The following is a 16528-nucleotide window of genomic DNA, read 5'->3' as shown; positions in this document are numbered from 1 at the left end:
AAATGAAGGCCTATTCTTATGTCTATTCTTATTCATAATTGCATGCAAGATGCAGGGCCTATTCTTATGCCTATTCTTATGCATAATTGCATGCATAAATAACATATCCATAAAGAAAATGATCCATATTCTTATGCATTTGCTTAATTATTGGACCAATCAATTTCTTTATGTATATGTTTTGTCTGTTTCTGTTTGCATTCTATACGCTGCAATTTCTATTTGCACCGCGATTACGTACAGGAATCCGTATCTATCCGCATGTATTGTGTCCACATTTCTATCTGCATCTGCCCGCATATATAAATATTAATTAACAGCCATTCCTGGCCATGGTCTGACTAACAAAAAAATCGGAATTGGAAATAGGACCAAAGCATAAAATAATATTATTGACGTAAAAAGAACTTTTCAAAACTCAATTTTGCAATCAATTGGTATAAATAAATTATTAAAAATTTACTCTAAAAGAGAACTAATTGCGCCAATTGATTCTACAACAAAAAATTATTAAAGAAACTTTGCAAAAATAAATTTTGCAACTAATTTGTTTATAACAATTAAGAAAGCGTTATGCATGTTTCTTAATTCATTTTTTCCGTAAAATTGGTTGGAGTAATCAGTTTTCTTCTACAATCAATTTTTAGTAATTTGTTTATAACAATTTGTTGCACAATTGATTTTTGCAAGCGTACTTTTTATGCCAATGTTTTTTTTATGCTCTAGTACTATTTCCAATTGTTGTTTTTTTGACTATATTACTTTGGACAGAAACAGGTTTTAATTATTTATATAATTTATACAGTTTATACAGTTTATATAGTTTATTTTAAAAATATTTAAAGCTAAATAATTAAAGGGCTACTGAAAATGTTCGCGCGATACTCAACATAATAAATTTCTTCCTGTTAAATCAGCTTTACTTCAAATATTACTTTTTATTAACGATATCACAAGTTTATGATTAGCTCAGTGTTAACGTATTAGATTATTGTCCCGACATCTTAGGTTCGAATCCCGCCGGCTCCCAATGCATTTTCAAAAATTGTAAAATAATACGTAATTGTAATTAATAAAATAGGATATATGCAAATTAGATTAACTCATAATAAAAATAAGATTAAAATTTGCAAGAAAACTAAAAAATATTTTTTTTATAATAAAAATTTTTGAATAAAAATGCTTGATTTCTGCTGCCAGCGTGACAGCAGATCTTGTCAACACGGGGTGCTCAATTTATGCTAGCAATTTGCAGTCAGATTGTGTTGCGCATGTCATGTTCGAATTCTGCCACCTATCTGGCGTCATGTGCTGGCAGCACGGCGTGCTCGCTTGGTGCTGTCATTTCACTTACATAAAATATCAACAGATTCTGTGAACAGAACGTAAGCAGAATTTGAAATCAGTTGAGTTCAGTCTGCCAACACGTCTTGATCGAATCTGCCGCCAGCCTGCCGACACAGTACTAACATTTTGTTGACTGGGTAATTGGCTGGCGGAAAAGTGCAAATTTTGCAATGCGACGTCACTGCATTGGCCGGCACGCATTATGCGGAACCACCGATGGTTTCTCGCGACGAAGCCTGTCAACGCATTGACGTCGCAAGTGCAAAATCTGCACATTTCCGCCAGCCAATCACAGAGTTGGTCACGTGACCCCTCCTTGGCGATTCTCTCTCCTAGAGGTTTTCTAGACGATCCTTATCTGTACCAATCTCGAAGTTCCCGCACTGTTACACCGAAATCGCGTAACGTTACAATGTTTATATATAAATATATAATAAATGCTATTAATTAAAATGTTCATATAATCTATTTTTTGCATAATACTTGTATCTACGTTGTTTGCTTACTTTCTTATTAAACTATATATCTTTTTTGATCGTCTTTACTTGGGTCTACCAATAAAGTAGATCAATCGACAACCTTATAAATTTATAAACTTTTTAGTAATAAAATCGAAAACGATTTTTATATCATATGTATATATTTGGAAATATTACACAAACTTTGATAATATTGCTTTAAAACATTGTTTATACATATATGTAAACGTAAATTATTTGAAAAAATAAGCAAGGACAGTGAGATAAAACATATTTTCAACTTGATTAAAGTTTTTCCATATATGGTAATATAAATATTCAATAGTTTTCATCAAATATTTATATTACTTGTAAGTCGATTCCTTTAATTTTTATGGAAAATCCGGGATAATTAACAGAATACTGCTGTTAATGCTAGTTAACACTGTAATTTATTGAAAGTGAGGTTATAGATTGTCATGTATATACACTCTGCCCATAAAGCTTTACAATCTTGAATTACCTGAATTAACAACATGTATATAATTTTCTAATAATTAATTCTCATCGGTGAATCCAGTGGACCATTTTTATTTATAACAATATCTCAACTATTGAATTTGAATGGGTCCAAGTCTCGACCACGTTGTCTACCGATTCACCATCGATCCTCTCCTTCCGTCTCCAGCGTCAATTTCTACTGTACCAACAGTATCCGGGTTGGGCGGATTTGGCGCGTTAATTTGAACTAGTTCAGGCTTACATACTATACATGGCGAGTAGCTTCGTAGTGGACTTGTGTTATTATTTCACATCCCGTAGTCTCCAAAAGAGTACTTTCAGTACGCAATACTCTGGAGATTGATGGAATACTCATGCAACGTATCCTGGGAAATCAAAATCGTCAACTTCATGAAAATTTATACAGTCTAGGTACGGTTTTATTTGCTAATTACATTTTCACATACAAATTTTTGAGGGAAAACGTGCATATTTTTGAACCAATTTTTGTTATGAGGGTTTTCTCGGATGCTTTAGGAAGGAGCCCGTCGATCAGAGACGATTAAATTAAACATTTGTTGAGCGGTTCACAATAAACTTCTTTATTCAAATTACACTGTCTTTTAGATATTGTGATACCAAACGCGACGCGGTACTGTCGCGTATCTTAACTGAGTCCCCTGCGTTTACCGTTGGCTCTCTACTTATTGGAGGGCCGGCCGATCTGGCCTTGCCGACTCGGCAGATCTATTGTCTATTCAAGAAAGTCGCCTGTTCAGCGTTCCCGGTATCGGTTACCATGTCATGGTGTCGGTATTATCGATACCGGTGGCGTAATATAAACAAATTGTATTTTATAATTAATTGTTCCGTCAGCGGTGGCTTTCGCCACTTGCAACATTCCTCCTTCTTGAGTGGAAGGAAACGTGGGGTAATGTTAAAGTGCAACAATAGTTAGCCTTTCAAAACGCGATCAGAAGATCACTAAACAACGGCGCTAGTGTCTACTATGACTAGGCGGTGCAATATAACTTGCCTCTCTATGTTCAGACTGTGTGTGTGTGCGTTACATTTTTTTACTTTTGTCTCAGATAGTAACGGACGTATTTACAGTTTAGTAGCGTATTCTTTTGTAATTCCGTGTAAAAGATCTTTTTCAGATCCACTCTGTATCTGTATATGTATGTAAAACTGAAATATACTGACTATATTTTCCAAATATCGCTGTTGCGTCCGGGCTTGGGTTGGACGTTTTTGAGAAGGATTCTATTGTGTTTTATTTATTAATTTATTTTGTGATTTTAAATAGTTAGTAATAGGCTGCTGTCACCAGTCTGGTGTTTAATCCCAGACAATTTCAATAAGTTATTTATTTTACATTTTTGGATTATTATAATTATTATATATTATTGATTAATTTGGAAGCATGACTAGGAGCGGTGGCGTGGAATAAGGTTTAAATGATTTTTAAGAGCATAGTTAAGTAGAAAAATACTTTATCAATTTATTTATATGAAGAACTATAAAAACGCCATAAATAAACTGGTCTGATTGTTAAAATAAATATATTAACATGAACGAAAATAACAATTAAATTTATAATATTATAATCATCAAATTAAATTTATAATAATATTATCATTTTACAATTCCCAGCTCGCGATTTTCAATATTTAAAAATTTACTTTTACATTTGAAACGATACGCGGCAATCTTTGCGCCGTTATAGGTTTCCTCGTGTAAATAAATGGAACAACGGGTCGCGTGAAAATTCTGTTCGGTATACAATCGTTTGTCGGTTTTGCTGCTTTTTTCCGAAATTCGGCGATCTCCTTCCTTATGTCTTGTTTGGGAGGACGGAAGAGAACTGTGAGATCCGGAAACTAAAGGACCGGAAATTCCGCCGGGGAAAATGGGACGTCAGGGAGGTCCGCCCAGTATGTAGATGAATCAAAAATTTTAATTTTGTTCAATTCTTTTTGTAGAGCGCGTAGAAATCGTCTACGTCCTCCGGCTTTACCACGATGGGTCTTCCTGCCCATGTTGCTTTGTAAAGGATTACCATTTTTGTTGATTAATAAAAAATTTTTATTAAGAAAGAAAAAAAGTAAATTCTTACCGGTTTTCCGAATATTAAGTTAATTAGAGAGAGAGGAGCGTGAGCGTAGGAATGTGGCGTGTGGAACAGCGGAATGAACTTGAAAGTTACAATTTTCAAATTATTAAATGTTTAAATCTTGAATTTTAAGATTGACTTTAATTCTGATGTAAAATTTAACATTTTTAGTTTAAATTTTAAATCTTGAGTACTGGAGTGTCGAAGAATAAACCCTAACAGCACAACCGTCCATAAGTCGACTTTTCTAAGTCAGGTTTTCAGAGTCGACTGTAAGTCGACTTTGAACAGACGTCTGCAGACGTCTTTCAAATGTCGACTTTAAGACGTCTTGAAAAAGACATTTTAAAATTGCAACTATAAAAATTAATTATCAGTTAATTACTTTTAGCATTTGCTAAATTAACAGTGCAAGATTATATTTGTAAACGACAAATAAAATCGGTCGGCCGATGACGCCACCGTTCAGTGCCGAGAGTTACGCGCGATTGCTCCAATCCATCGGCGCATTGCGCGTGCTCGAAGCTCATCGTTTCCGGAGTAAAAGAGAAACCAAAACAGACTCACTCTCTGTGTGCTGTTGCTCGCCGGCACCGATTTCAGTTCGTGTGTAAGAATTAAATAGTATATTAAAGCTAATTTATATTAAGTTGTCTCTTGTAAAACTAAAATACTGCAGTGTTAATTTAATTGCTTCTATTTTCAGTATTGTGAACGAGAGAGAGAGAGAGAGATAAACCGGAGTATACGTGTGCCATATTGGGAAACCGGAGTATACGTGTGCCATATTGGGAAACCGGAGTATACGTGTGCCATATTGAGAAACCGGAGCACGTGGCGGTGTCGAGTCGGTGCCGAGTTTGGTTCGTGTGTAAGAATCGTATATTAAAGCTAATCTATATATTTATTAAGCCAGTCGTCTTTTGTGAAAGTACAATACTGCAGTGTTAATTCAATTGCTTTCATTTTCAGTACTATGAACGAGAAAGAGAGAGAGAGAGAGAGAGAGAGAGAGAGAGAGAGAGAGAGAGAGAGACATACCGGAGTAAAATAACAAACGCGTGTATTGGGAAACCGGAGCACGTGGCGGTGTCGAGTCGGTGCCGAGTCAACTATAAATGGTGTGTACTTTCTGTAATACAATTCATTTTAATTTTAATTAAGGGCGTGTTATTTCATACTTAAAATAATAAAGTCAGAGGCTAATTTTGTAGGTTTTGTACGTTTATTAAGATTATTTATTGTCTCTGAAAATGCCCAAAAAATTTTTTAATTTGTCGAAACGTCAACAAAACCGGCGAACTTTACTTTCTTACAATTTGGATCGTGAAGTAGCTTCTCAGCCGGCTGTACTTCCAAATGTTGACGATAATCCAATCGCTGGTCCATCATGTTCATTGGCTTTAGAATTTGATGAGATTGAAGATCAATCAAATATGATGCAGGTCAATGATGCTTCATCAGATATTAGTCACTCTGACACACACAATTCTAATAGTGTTTCATCATACGACACAAGCATCGTCAGTGATGACGAATTTCAAATTAACCCGCATCCGGAAAATATGCATTTGCCTTTGGCAGGTGAACTGTGTAAATGGGCAAATGAATTTCAAATTAATCAAAATGCATTAACATCATTATTACAAATTCTGTCAAGACATGGGCATAATGATTTACCTCGGGATGCGCGAACACTTTTGAATACCCCAAGACCAGGTACTCATAATATTAAAACTCTTTCCAAAGGTCAGTATGTTCACTACGGCTTATTAAAAGCGCTTACATCAATTGGTAGTCGCTTTCCTCATGCTTTTAATTATCGGGATATAATTCATTTGGACATAAATATTGATGGCTTACCAATTTCGAAAAGCTCAAAGAGTCAGCTTTGGCCGATTTTAGGCAGGATTTCTGATTTGCCATTTGCACCATTCGTCATCGGTGTTTATCATGGTTACCAAAAAGCTCCTTTATGCGAATTTCTTCAACCATTTGTGAATGAATATTTAAATTTAAAAAACAATGGATTCTTTATCAACGAACAGCCCCGGCAAATCAATATCCGTGCTGTCATTTGTGATGCTCCAGCTCGAGCATATGTTACTTGCACAAAATCGCACAATGGACACTTTGCCTGTGGGAAATGCACTGTAACGGGCGAAACAATAAATAGGCGAATGACTTTTTTAGATACTAATGCTCCACTCCGAACCGATATTGATTTTATTAACAGATCGCAACCTGAACATCACCTTCAAGGTGTTTTATCGCCATTTGAAGTGATTTCAGTTCCAATGGTGAGTCATTTTCCTGTAGACTACATGCATAATTCTTATCTCGGTATAAACAAGCAACTTCTGAAATTGTGGCTAGACAGATCAAAAATTTCCAGAGTGATGCAAGGTCATCTTAATGTTTTGTCTGATGCACTGAAAACTGTGTCAAAATGTATTCCAACAGAATTCGCTCGAAAATATTTTGATTTGGATGATTTTCACAGATGGAAAGCGACTCAACATCGCACTTTTCTCCTATATTTAGGACCGCTGGTTCTTAGAAATGTGCTGCCTAATGAAAAATATCTACATTTTAATGCCTTAAATTGTGCGATGAGAATTTTATGTAGCATTGACGATTATGAAAAGAACAACGAATATGCACATGATCTTTTGGTATATTTCGTTCAAAACATGAGCATTCTGTATGGACCACAAAATGTTACTTATAACATGCATACTGTAATACATTTACCTGCTGATGCAAAAAGATTGGGACCCCTAGATTCTTTTAGTGCTTTCCCATTTGAAAACTATCTTTTCACTATAAAAAAACTTCTCAGAAAATTTGATAAACCGTTACAACAAATTTGTAACAGGTTAAATGAACAATCGTTATTTCCTGCAGAAAATCAGCGGTTTTATAATCAACAGTATCCTCAGCTGCAGAAAAAGATCAATGATAATTTACCATTAGGTTGCTGTAACGCACATGGTCAAATAAAATTTTCTTCGTTTGTCTTGACAACAAAAAAATATAATAACTGCTGCTACATCGAGGAAAACAATATCACAAGCATTGTTTGCATTTCGAATATTGGTTATTATCGTGAAATTCCAACAATTATTGGTCAAAAGTTTACAAATATTTCAACGTTACCTAATTATCCTTGTGATTCAGGAAATTTAGGTATATATGTTGTTACAGGCTTATCGGCCTTACAAATGTGGCCAGTTTCTTTAATAAAAAATAAAGCATTCCAAATGAATTTTGAAAATGATTCAACATACCTCGTATTTCCCTTATTACATCACAAATTTTAATTTCAATTAAAAACAAAAGTAAAATATTATATATATTGTACATACGTTATTATTAAAATTATAATTATTTCAATAGAAAATTCAATAACAGCTTGATCTTTGTAACATTATGTACTATTTTCACATTATTTTCATATTATTGTATTAAAATATGCATGTTATAAGAAGTACAGATAATGAACGTATTGATGCTGCTCTAAAAATGTTATTTGAAAGGTGTGGTACGTTGTTATTGGCGACGAGTGGTGCTCTGTTGTACCCGACTCATGGGTCTTCGAAAGCGATTCAGTGATTTGGTGGCCACCGAAAGGTATCACTGTCACCACAGCAATATCAAAGGAAATACAGCCCAACGATACATGGAGTTTAACTCCATACAAACAGTTGATTGGCCCATTTGGTGAGTTACACTTTATGTATCTAGAACAATAAATATTATATTAAATGAGTGCATATAAATTCATGCTAAATATATAATGATTTTTAATGATAAATCAGGCATGAAGTTTTGCATGCGCATAGTATTTGAATTTTATTAGATTATTAAATTTGACAGATTTATACGTTTCTGCATTATGATTTGCAAAAAATGCTACTTTAAAAATATGTGTGGTTTAAAATAATGTTTTGCATTAAACATACATATGTGTTACATTATGTTTGACAGATTCTTTTCAAGAAGCTCGGAAAATCGAGAAGAAATCAGCAGATATTTCATCGGATGCTGATATTGATGCTATGCGTGCTGCATTTGATGAACCATCCAAACGGCCGAAAAAAACTAGAAAACTCTCCTCCGATGAGTCTGACACTTCTGATGCCAGTTCCTGTAAGTTAAAAAAGAAACTACTATTTATTTGTGATACATATATTTGCAATTTACATTAATGCAAAAATAAAAAAACCTATAAAACAATTTGCTTCATACAGATTTAAAGAATGTTCGTAGTATAACTAACATATCATAAGATATCTTTTAATTGAAATATCTTATGAGCTGTCATTTATAACAAATATTTTTTGAATCTTTATGAAGCAAACTTGTTTTATATGTAAAGTGGTTTTTTATTTTTCCGATCATTATATATATCAATTTCTGTATTACAGGTAATATGCCGCCAATTTCCCAACAACGTAAAGGTAAGACATCATTTACAATCATCCATATCAAAAACACTGGTAATTTTGTAAAATACCCCCACCACCTCTGATTTTAATAAAATTAGTTACATCTAATCGGTGTGACAGATATCCTAACCTTAAAAGTTGTCAACTTTAGTGCGTGATATCTCGGTTTGCGAGGAAATCCGACACTTTTTCTGCCAGATTTGTTCATTTCAGGCAAAAACGCGTCGAATGAGTCTAATTTTATCAAAATCGGAGGTGGTGGGGATATTCTACATAATTACCAAATTATTATTTGAAAATGTAACTATAAACACTTACAATAATACAATAGGTATTGTTTTGCACGAATTAATCATATATTTTTATTGATGATACTATTCTTAATTTTATTTTAATTTTTGCAGAAAATACACCAAAAACAATTTCCACGATATCCCTACCAAAATGTTCGTACATTACATCAAAGCAACGATGCGAAGGTAGTTTAACCAAGGCATCACAATCGCAAATGAATAAGCGTGCTACATTCTCATCCAACTACGAAAAGACTTGTAAGTTTATGTAAAGGCTTTTTTACCTGTGTTGTCAGGTGATTGAGAAATTGACCAGTAGGTATCACGTCTAAAAAGCGGTTGATTTGAAATTTAAAGCGGTAGATTATAAATTTCAGAAGTTTCATGTAATACATAAAACTTATATTTAGAAAAAGTTATTATTATTATAATTAATACGGTGAAACGGTAGACCTAGCAACACTGCTTTCTACAGTAAGCTATTAGTTAGTATTATAAGTCACAAGCAATAAGAATTGATAAATTACAGTCAAATATTCTCTTTAAATTGGACTGCGATTGGTCATTTTTTTTCTAATTATAACAATCATCATTGCTATCAATTGTGTATAATTTTGTTTGTTTTGCAGTAGACTCTACTCCGAAACGGATCAATGATTTGAACGGTATGAAAAATTATTTGACTTGAGTAATACAGCTATGTGTATATATATTCACTTGGAAATCCTATTTGTAACTTTATTTAAATTTTTGTAGAAAAGCAACACAAATCTAAAAAATTGTCCGGCATCTCGTCAGCTAATTTTGGGAAAACCAAGCCTGCAATGATGGAGCGTCATCAAGAATGGCACGATGAATGTTACCTATCTGACATACAAGGTATACATACACAGTATCAATAATTTAAATATAAATGTGTATAATGTTAATATTAAAATGTAAAACGTTATTACGATTTCTTAAAATCATAGTTTCTTAAAAAAATAATAAATTTATTTCTAAGTTTTATTAATCTAGTATACAGTATTGCTTCGTAAGTGCTGCATAAAAGCTATTATCACGAAATCTTATTTATTCTTTAATGCAAGTAAAAGTCATGATTTAATAATAATAAAAAATGATTTTGATAAGAAAAACATTGTTATGAAACAAAGAAATTTGCAAACATAGTTCAACATAATATATATTTTTTATTATTATATATATATATATATATATATATGATTTTCAGAATTACCTGGTTCACTGCAGTTAGATAAAGAAAATCAAACGAGGAATCATAATAACTGTTGTGGTAAATATATAACTTCCTACAGAGATACATTATTAATTTGTTAATAGTTTTTGTTCTTTTAATGTTTTTATATTACTTATATTTTTATATTGTATTAATATTTTATGATTATTTTATACAGTCATTTTATTAACAGTCACTTTATTAAAATATTAACAATTTTAATTCTTACAATTTTGTAATATTGTTACAGGCGAATGCAGAGATTATGTCCAAAAGGAATTCAAAAAATTGTCACGACAATTGTATAAAATCGAAGCGCTGCTAAAAGAGCCGAATGCAGGACGAGGTGACGAGGTTGTAGGACAAGAATTATTACCGTCGTTCCCGCTGATGACGCTTCAGCAATTTTTTGAATGCGACAATCAATTGAAAGTGGATGCGAACATGAGAAAACAATTCGTAAGTCTATTCATATTATAATATTTATAAAATATTGTTTTTAATGTTGATAATTGTACTGCCTGTTAAGTTGCTGTTCTAATTTCCCAGAAATTAACTCGCTTTTTTATAATTTTATAAATTTTGTCACATTTATTATATATTATCAAAAACTTTTTATTACTTGTATGTATTAAATTTGATAATTTTATATTCAATATTTGAAAAAAATTTCATATAAAAATATAACAAAATACAAATAAATATTTCTAAGTCGCAAAATTGAATAAAATTGATTTCAAAAATGTATGGTTGGTGAATACTAAATTAATACTATTAGTTGTCTGAATATGTTTAAAAATACGTGTATTTTATTTTCGCACTAACATGTTTTTTTTCAATCATAACATTTTATTCGTGTACATTTTTGTAATTATATTACAGGAACACATGATATGTCGAATCGGAGGTTCGACAGGTAAACAATTTATTAGAAACATTTTATCACATATAATGTGTAACGAAATAGGGACCCAAATATCATGGACAGGCCAAAAGAGTGGTGTAGGTTTTAAATCCACATCCTTGTCCAAACTAATAATCGGTAACATTTATTCCATTATTCCTATTTTCCTATAACAAGATTTCCTATTTCAAAATTAACTTTCCAGTACTGACAACATTATTTCATCTCTTTTTAACATTAGAGTTCCGATAGAGATCAAACAACGTTTTCAGTATTGATTACAGTTAATTTCGGAACATAGCTTTATAATTTTATTTATATGTATTTCAGATTCTGTGATGAAACGGTCACCAGCTTCAACCCGTGCAGAATTAGAAGCTACCATGCAAGAATGGCTCCGTCGCTCAGGTGACAGGATAAGAAGTACGATTAATAATAATAAAATGTTTATTAATCAGTAAAACAAAGTTATTTTACTGATTAATAAACATTTACTGGAAGTCTTCCATGAGAAACTTTGCGAAACATTTTGTATCGTGTCTTGTCGTTTCAAAAAGGAATGGAACCGTTAACATTATAATTACGTGACGCGGCACTGGTTTTTAAAATATCAAGGAAATCCAGTGATAGTCTTAATTTGTAACATCTATGCTGTAGATCGATCTTACGGATACATAACAATTTCTAAACGATTATTGAATCGTAATTATCCTGTTTGTACGCGCATAAATATCGATAATAATGCCTAACAATTAGTAATAAAATCAATATATCCGATCGTTAGTTTATATATGCAAATAAAAGGTTTTACATCATACAAGCAATACTTTGAAAAATTTATCTTATATCTTTGTCATATGCTCAACGTTATGATATAGATTTTTTGATATATATTTTTTTTAATTCAGAGTGATTTATATGTTTCAAATCGAACTTTATGTAAGGCAGTAGAAAAATAACAAATTTTACTAACAAAGTTACAATGAAAGAAAAATTTGAAAAGTTAATATCCGTATTATGATCTTCCTACAGTATATGCCTAAATATACGAAGACTTGTCAAAGATGTCATTCTTATTTAAGTGGTATAATTGAAGCTAGTCCATCATACAAACTATTTAAATATCATTGGCGTATTAAGCCATTTTATGTTATGCGATCATCTTGCAGAAATAGCCATTGACAAAATAGAAAGAAGTATATGAGCATTATTCAAAAGGATTCAAGTAAATGTCACGACGCCAAATTTTGTTTTAGATAATCGTAATGTCCGTACGATGATACTCTCACATACACACATGCGCGTATTTGTATAAATTTTCTTTTTTTTTAAATTTTCATACTTTTAATTTATAATAATTTTGTTTTATGTATTGGCTTTCAAAATATATGTATGAAGTAGTCATTGCATTTTTTATATGAGTAAAAGAAATGTGTGATGTGATAACGATTGATTCGTAAAACTCATTGCTAATAAAAAGATGTAATGGTTAACTTGATCTAGTTAAAAAGGAAACTTGGCATTCATATGCATGATTATGCTGGAATATGTGATATATGTAATGCTATATGTTTGGTAAAAAAAAAAAGAGAGAGAAGTTTAAACGCAAGATAATAATTTTATTACGAGTACAAAGATAGAAAAAAAGTTATTTTCATATTAAGATTGTTTTATTTAAATAAGAGGAATATTTATTTTATTATTTAGCATTAAGAAAGTTAATTGATGAAATTACATTGTGACTAGATATGAATGTGGATAAAGTTTTTGTTTTATGTGACATCCATGAATATAGAATAGTTAAAAGTTTTTATTATTAAAATTGTTTTTATTATTATTCTTAACAAATGCATTTGTATATAATATTAATATTAAGCAAGATAATATTGTATACAATGAGTTATTGTGATATACATATACACACACACAAACTTAAACAAATGCGCACAATGCACATACACAGATATAAATAGTTACATTCGCTTTATATATTATAACAATTTTCTTTTTTTTTTAAATAAAACGAATCAAACAAGTGAAAAATGTCTTATAACATATTTTCCCGATTTCAATATTTCTTCCTTTACAACTGCATAGAATGTCTGTATGATGACTAACTATAGTCGACTTATAGTTGTCTCCAAATGTATGACTTAAAGACGTCTTTAAAAGTCGACTTATAGTTGTCGATTAAAGTGGGACATTGTATGACTTATAGACGTCTTTAAGTCGTCTAAAGTCGACTTACGGACGTCCATTTTCCAGACGTCTAGCAGTTATGGCCGACTCATAGTCGACTTAAAGTCGACTTTGTGCTGTTAGGGAATCAGGATGTCAGTGGGATTTTTTTTTTAAAGAAGGGAGATAGATTAAGAAAGGAGAAGAGGTGGCAAAGAAGGCGCAAACACAAGCATGACACCAGGTCGCGCGCAACTGGAGAAAACACACCTCTCAGGGTAAAAAGGAAAAATGGAAGGTAGTGGTGCAAGCAAATTACGCCGCGACCAATCTGAGGAAAGGAGAGCGAGGAAGGAGAGAAGGAGTGTAGGTTAGGCCGAGGCCGCACTCAAGCATAAGCTCGGTGTGGTTCAACTGCCATGTCCTACAAAGGAGAGGTTGTGAAGAAGGGGGACATCCCGATGCTATTCCTCGGTTGCCTCGTTTTTGCAAGAATAACCCTCCCGTTGTTGGGATCCCTCTGCCAGTCTATCGTTGGCTGGCCGCCTGTTAAGCGCACACTCCGACTGTCCAGAGCGATCTGTTCAAAAAATGATCCGCGCGCGCTCCTTTTACATGCTCCGGACGCGCGAGCTCGCGGGCGCATTCTTTAAATTTTAATATTTTAAAATCGACACATCCATGCCGAATAAATCCGATATATTAGTTAATTATGCGAGTTTAATATCAAAGGGAATTTTTCAAAATCATAAATAAATCCATGGGTTAACGCGACTGTTTTAGAAAGGTTTTGATTTAGAAATATTATCGGATGGCGTGAGAAAAAAAAAGAAAAAATTTTGAACGCCAGATGTAACAATCGCAAACCTTTTAATAGGTTATGGGGCCAGATTACGTGGCATAAAGAGGAATAATGGCAATATTACGAAACTAAATAATACAAATTTCCAAGTATGGAAATGTAAGATAGAGTTGATACTGATAAGGGTAGACTTGTGGCATACGGTTAGTACTGATAGACCAATGTCACCGGACGAGAGATGGCTTAAGGCGGATAGACAAGCATGTGCTACAATCGGCTTGTTGGTTGAAGATAATTAATTAAGGCACATCAGGGATACGACCAGTGCAAAGAAAGCGTGGACAGCGCTGAAAAATTATCATCAGAAAGCTTCGCTGATAAATCAGATATTTCTGTTTAAGAAGATTTGTAGCATGAAACTCTCAGAGACCAGTGATATTCAGTCATTTGAATGCAATGCTAAATTTGGTGGATTAGCTCGCTGCTCTAGGTGAGGCGTTAAAAGATAAAATGATTATAGCGTTGTTATTGTGTAGTCTGCCTTGTCTGAATCATACAATACTTTGATAACGGCGTTAGAGACAAGGTCGGAAGACGAGTTGACTATAGAACTCAAGGATAAACTTCTAGATGAGTATAGACGACGAAAAAATGCGAAAGATCACACAAACGAATGTGATGATAAAGCGCTTAAGGCACAATCTAGGAAGTTTGAAAAGACTACACAAAAGCAAGGCGCGAAAGATGTTTTTTCTGTCAAAAATTAGGTCACCTAAAGAAAGACTGCATAAGATACAAGAAGTAGAAAGCAGGAAAAGAAAAAGAGAAGACAGATCAAGCAGTTAACGAAGATAAAGATTCTCACATTTGTTTCTGCGTTAAAAATAGCAGCTGCAGTAAACGGACGTGGTATATCTACTTAGGGGCTTCTAATCATATGATTAAATAGAATTAAGTGCGATTTTGGTGAAATTTGTTATTCTGGGGAAGTAGATAATAAACATTGTATTTTTAAAATACGGGCTTTGATGTGTGAATTTTGAGCAATCTTGTTGAAGTAGGTAAGCGGAAAGTAGAGATTTGTGATTTAGATTTGAAATATCATACGGGGGAAAATTTTTTGATTAAATATAAAACAATTGTGAAAGTTCTTGGAAACTATTCTGTTGAAATTCCAATGTTAATTGCGGACATTAGCGATTGTTGCATCTTAGGGGTGGATTTTCTAAGAAATGTGAATTTGAGAAATGTAGTTGATTCCGTTTTTGGAGTTCAATCTTTTCCAAATGAAACAAATTTTAAAATGTTCTTTTATAAAAGATTTTTCAAAAGAAGTTTCTGATATTTTGAAAAAACTTTTATTAAAGATTCAGAAAATTTAGACGATAGTTAGAAAAAAATTTTTGCAGAATTTTTGATTGAATTTCGACATGTATTTTTTAATGAAATTGTTGCAGGAAATTGTGATATTGTTGAACATGATTTATGTAAAAGATTCTTCCCCAATTAAACAGGCACCTCGACGAATTCCAATTCATTTACGAAGAGAGGTAGATAAAATTATTCAGGATATGAGAAAACATGGAGTCATTAAAGAATCTCAAAGTTCCTGGGTTTCTCCGGCGGTTATGGTAAAAAAAGGATAGATCAATCAGATTTTGTGTGGACTATAGGAAGTTAAATGATGTCACTAAGAAAGATTCTTTTCCATTAGAATTGATGAGATTTTTGACCAATTAACAGGTAATATCTTGTTTTCCTCTTTAGATTTAAAAAGCGGTTATTGACAGATAAAAATTCATCCAAAAGATAAAGAAAAAACTGCTTTTTCTATTGGTAACGGTCTTTGGGAATTTAATGTAATGCCTTTTGGTCTATGTAACGCTCCTGCAACTTTTGAAAGATTAATGGAAAAAGTTTTACAGAATTTATTATTGAAGTAATAGAGAGAGATATTTTGACCGTTGCTGTATCAACACAAATTAAACAAGAATGCCTACTACGGTCGTAGTTAGGTGGCGGGTTCCGCACATCCCGATAGCACACAAACCACTCACAATGGCAGATGCCTAGAGATTTTTCGTAGATTGGGTTAGATAAGTCAAGATGATTGGTTGGTGGGCTATCGCACCGTGCGCTATTGGAACCCATCCGTAGCTAGGTCTTCGTGCTTGTATTGTCTGTGATTTTATATACTTTCCTCAAGTTCAATGAACTGGGCGCCAAATTAATTTTTAGTCA

The 16528-nt window shown here is 32.8% G+C and overlaps 1 protein-coding gene and 1 long non-coding RNA gene across 6 annotated transcripts; one reads left to right on the top strand and one right to left on the bottom strand.

Moving 5' to 3' along the window:
- The first annotated feature begins 4907 nt into the window (after positions 1-4907).
- Positions 4908-13339, top strand: LOC113004470. 5 transcript variants are annotated; one of them, XM_039448011.1, is made up of 14 exons: positions 4910-5032; positions 5129-5293; positions 5395-5543; positions 7962-8145; positions 8413-8574; positions 8853-8885; positions 9278-9424; positions 9799-9831; positions 9923-10045; positions 10398-10460; positions 10654-10862; positions 11286-11319; positions 11638-11734; positions 11786-13339. In XM_039448011.1, exons 3-14 carry the CDS (start codon positions 5541-5543, stop codon positions 11877-11879), a joined length of 1182 nt encoding a protein of 393 aa, XP_039303945.1. In that variant the 5' UTR covers positions 4910-5032; positions 5129-5293; positions 5395-5540; the 3' UTR covers positions 11880-13339. The 5 variants fall into 5 exon arrangements, with proteins under 5 accessions (XP_039303943.1, XP_039303942.1, XP_039303945.1 ...); XM_039448010.1 differs by having other exon boundaries at positions 9796-9831; XM_039448012.1 differs by lacking the exon at positions 11286-11319 and having other exon boundaries at positions 4911-5032; positions 9796-9831; positions 11638-11875.
- Positions 7777-9330, bottom strand: LOC120357501. Its single transcript, XR_005574502.1, has 3 exons — positions 9192-9330; positions 8388-8572; positions 7777-8165 (listed from the first exon to the last, which is right to left on the bottom strand). It is a non-coding gene; the product is annotated as an uncharacterized LOC120357501 (long non-coding RNA).
- Positions 13340-16528: the final 3189 nt, after the last annotated feature.

The sequence above is a fragment of the Solenopsis invicta genome, chromosome 4 (genome assembly GCF_016802725.1).
Source record: "Solenopsis invicta isolate M01_SB chromosome 4, UNIL_Sinv_3.0, whole genome shotgun sequence".
Taxonomy (NCBI): Eukaryota; Metazoa; Arthropoda; class Insecta; order Hymenoptera; family Formicidae; genus Solenopsis; species Solenopsis invicta.
Note: the sequence above shows the minus strand (reverse complement) of the source record. Positions and strands in the feature narration are given on the sequence as shown.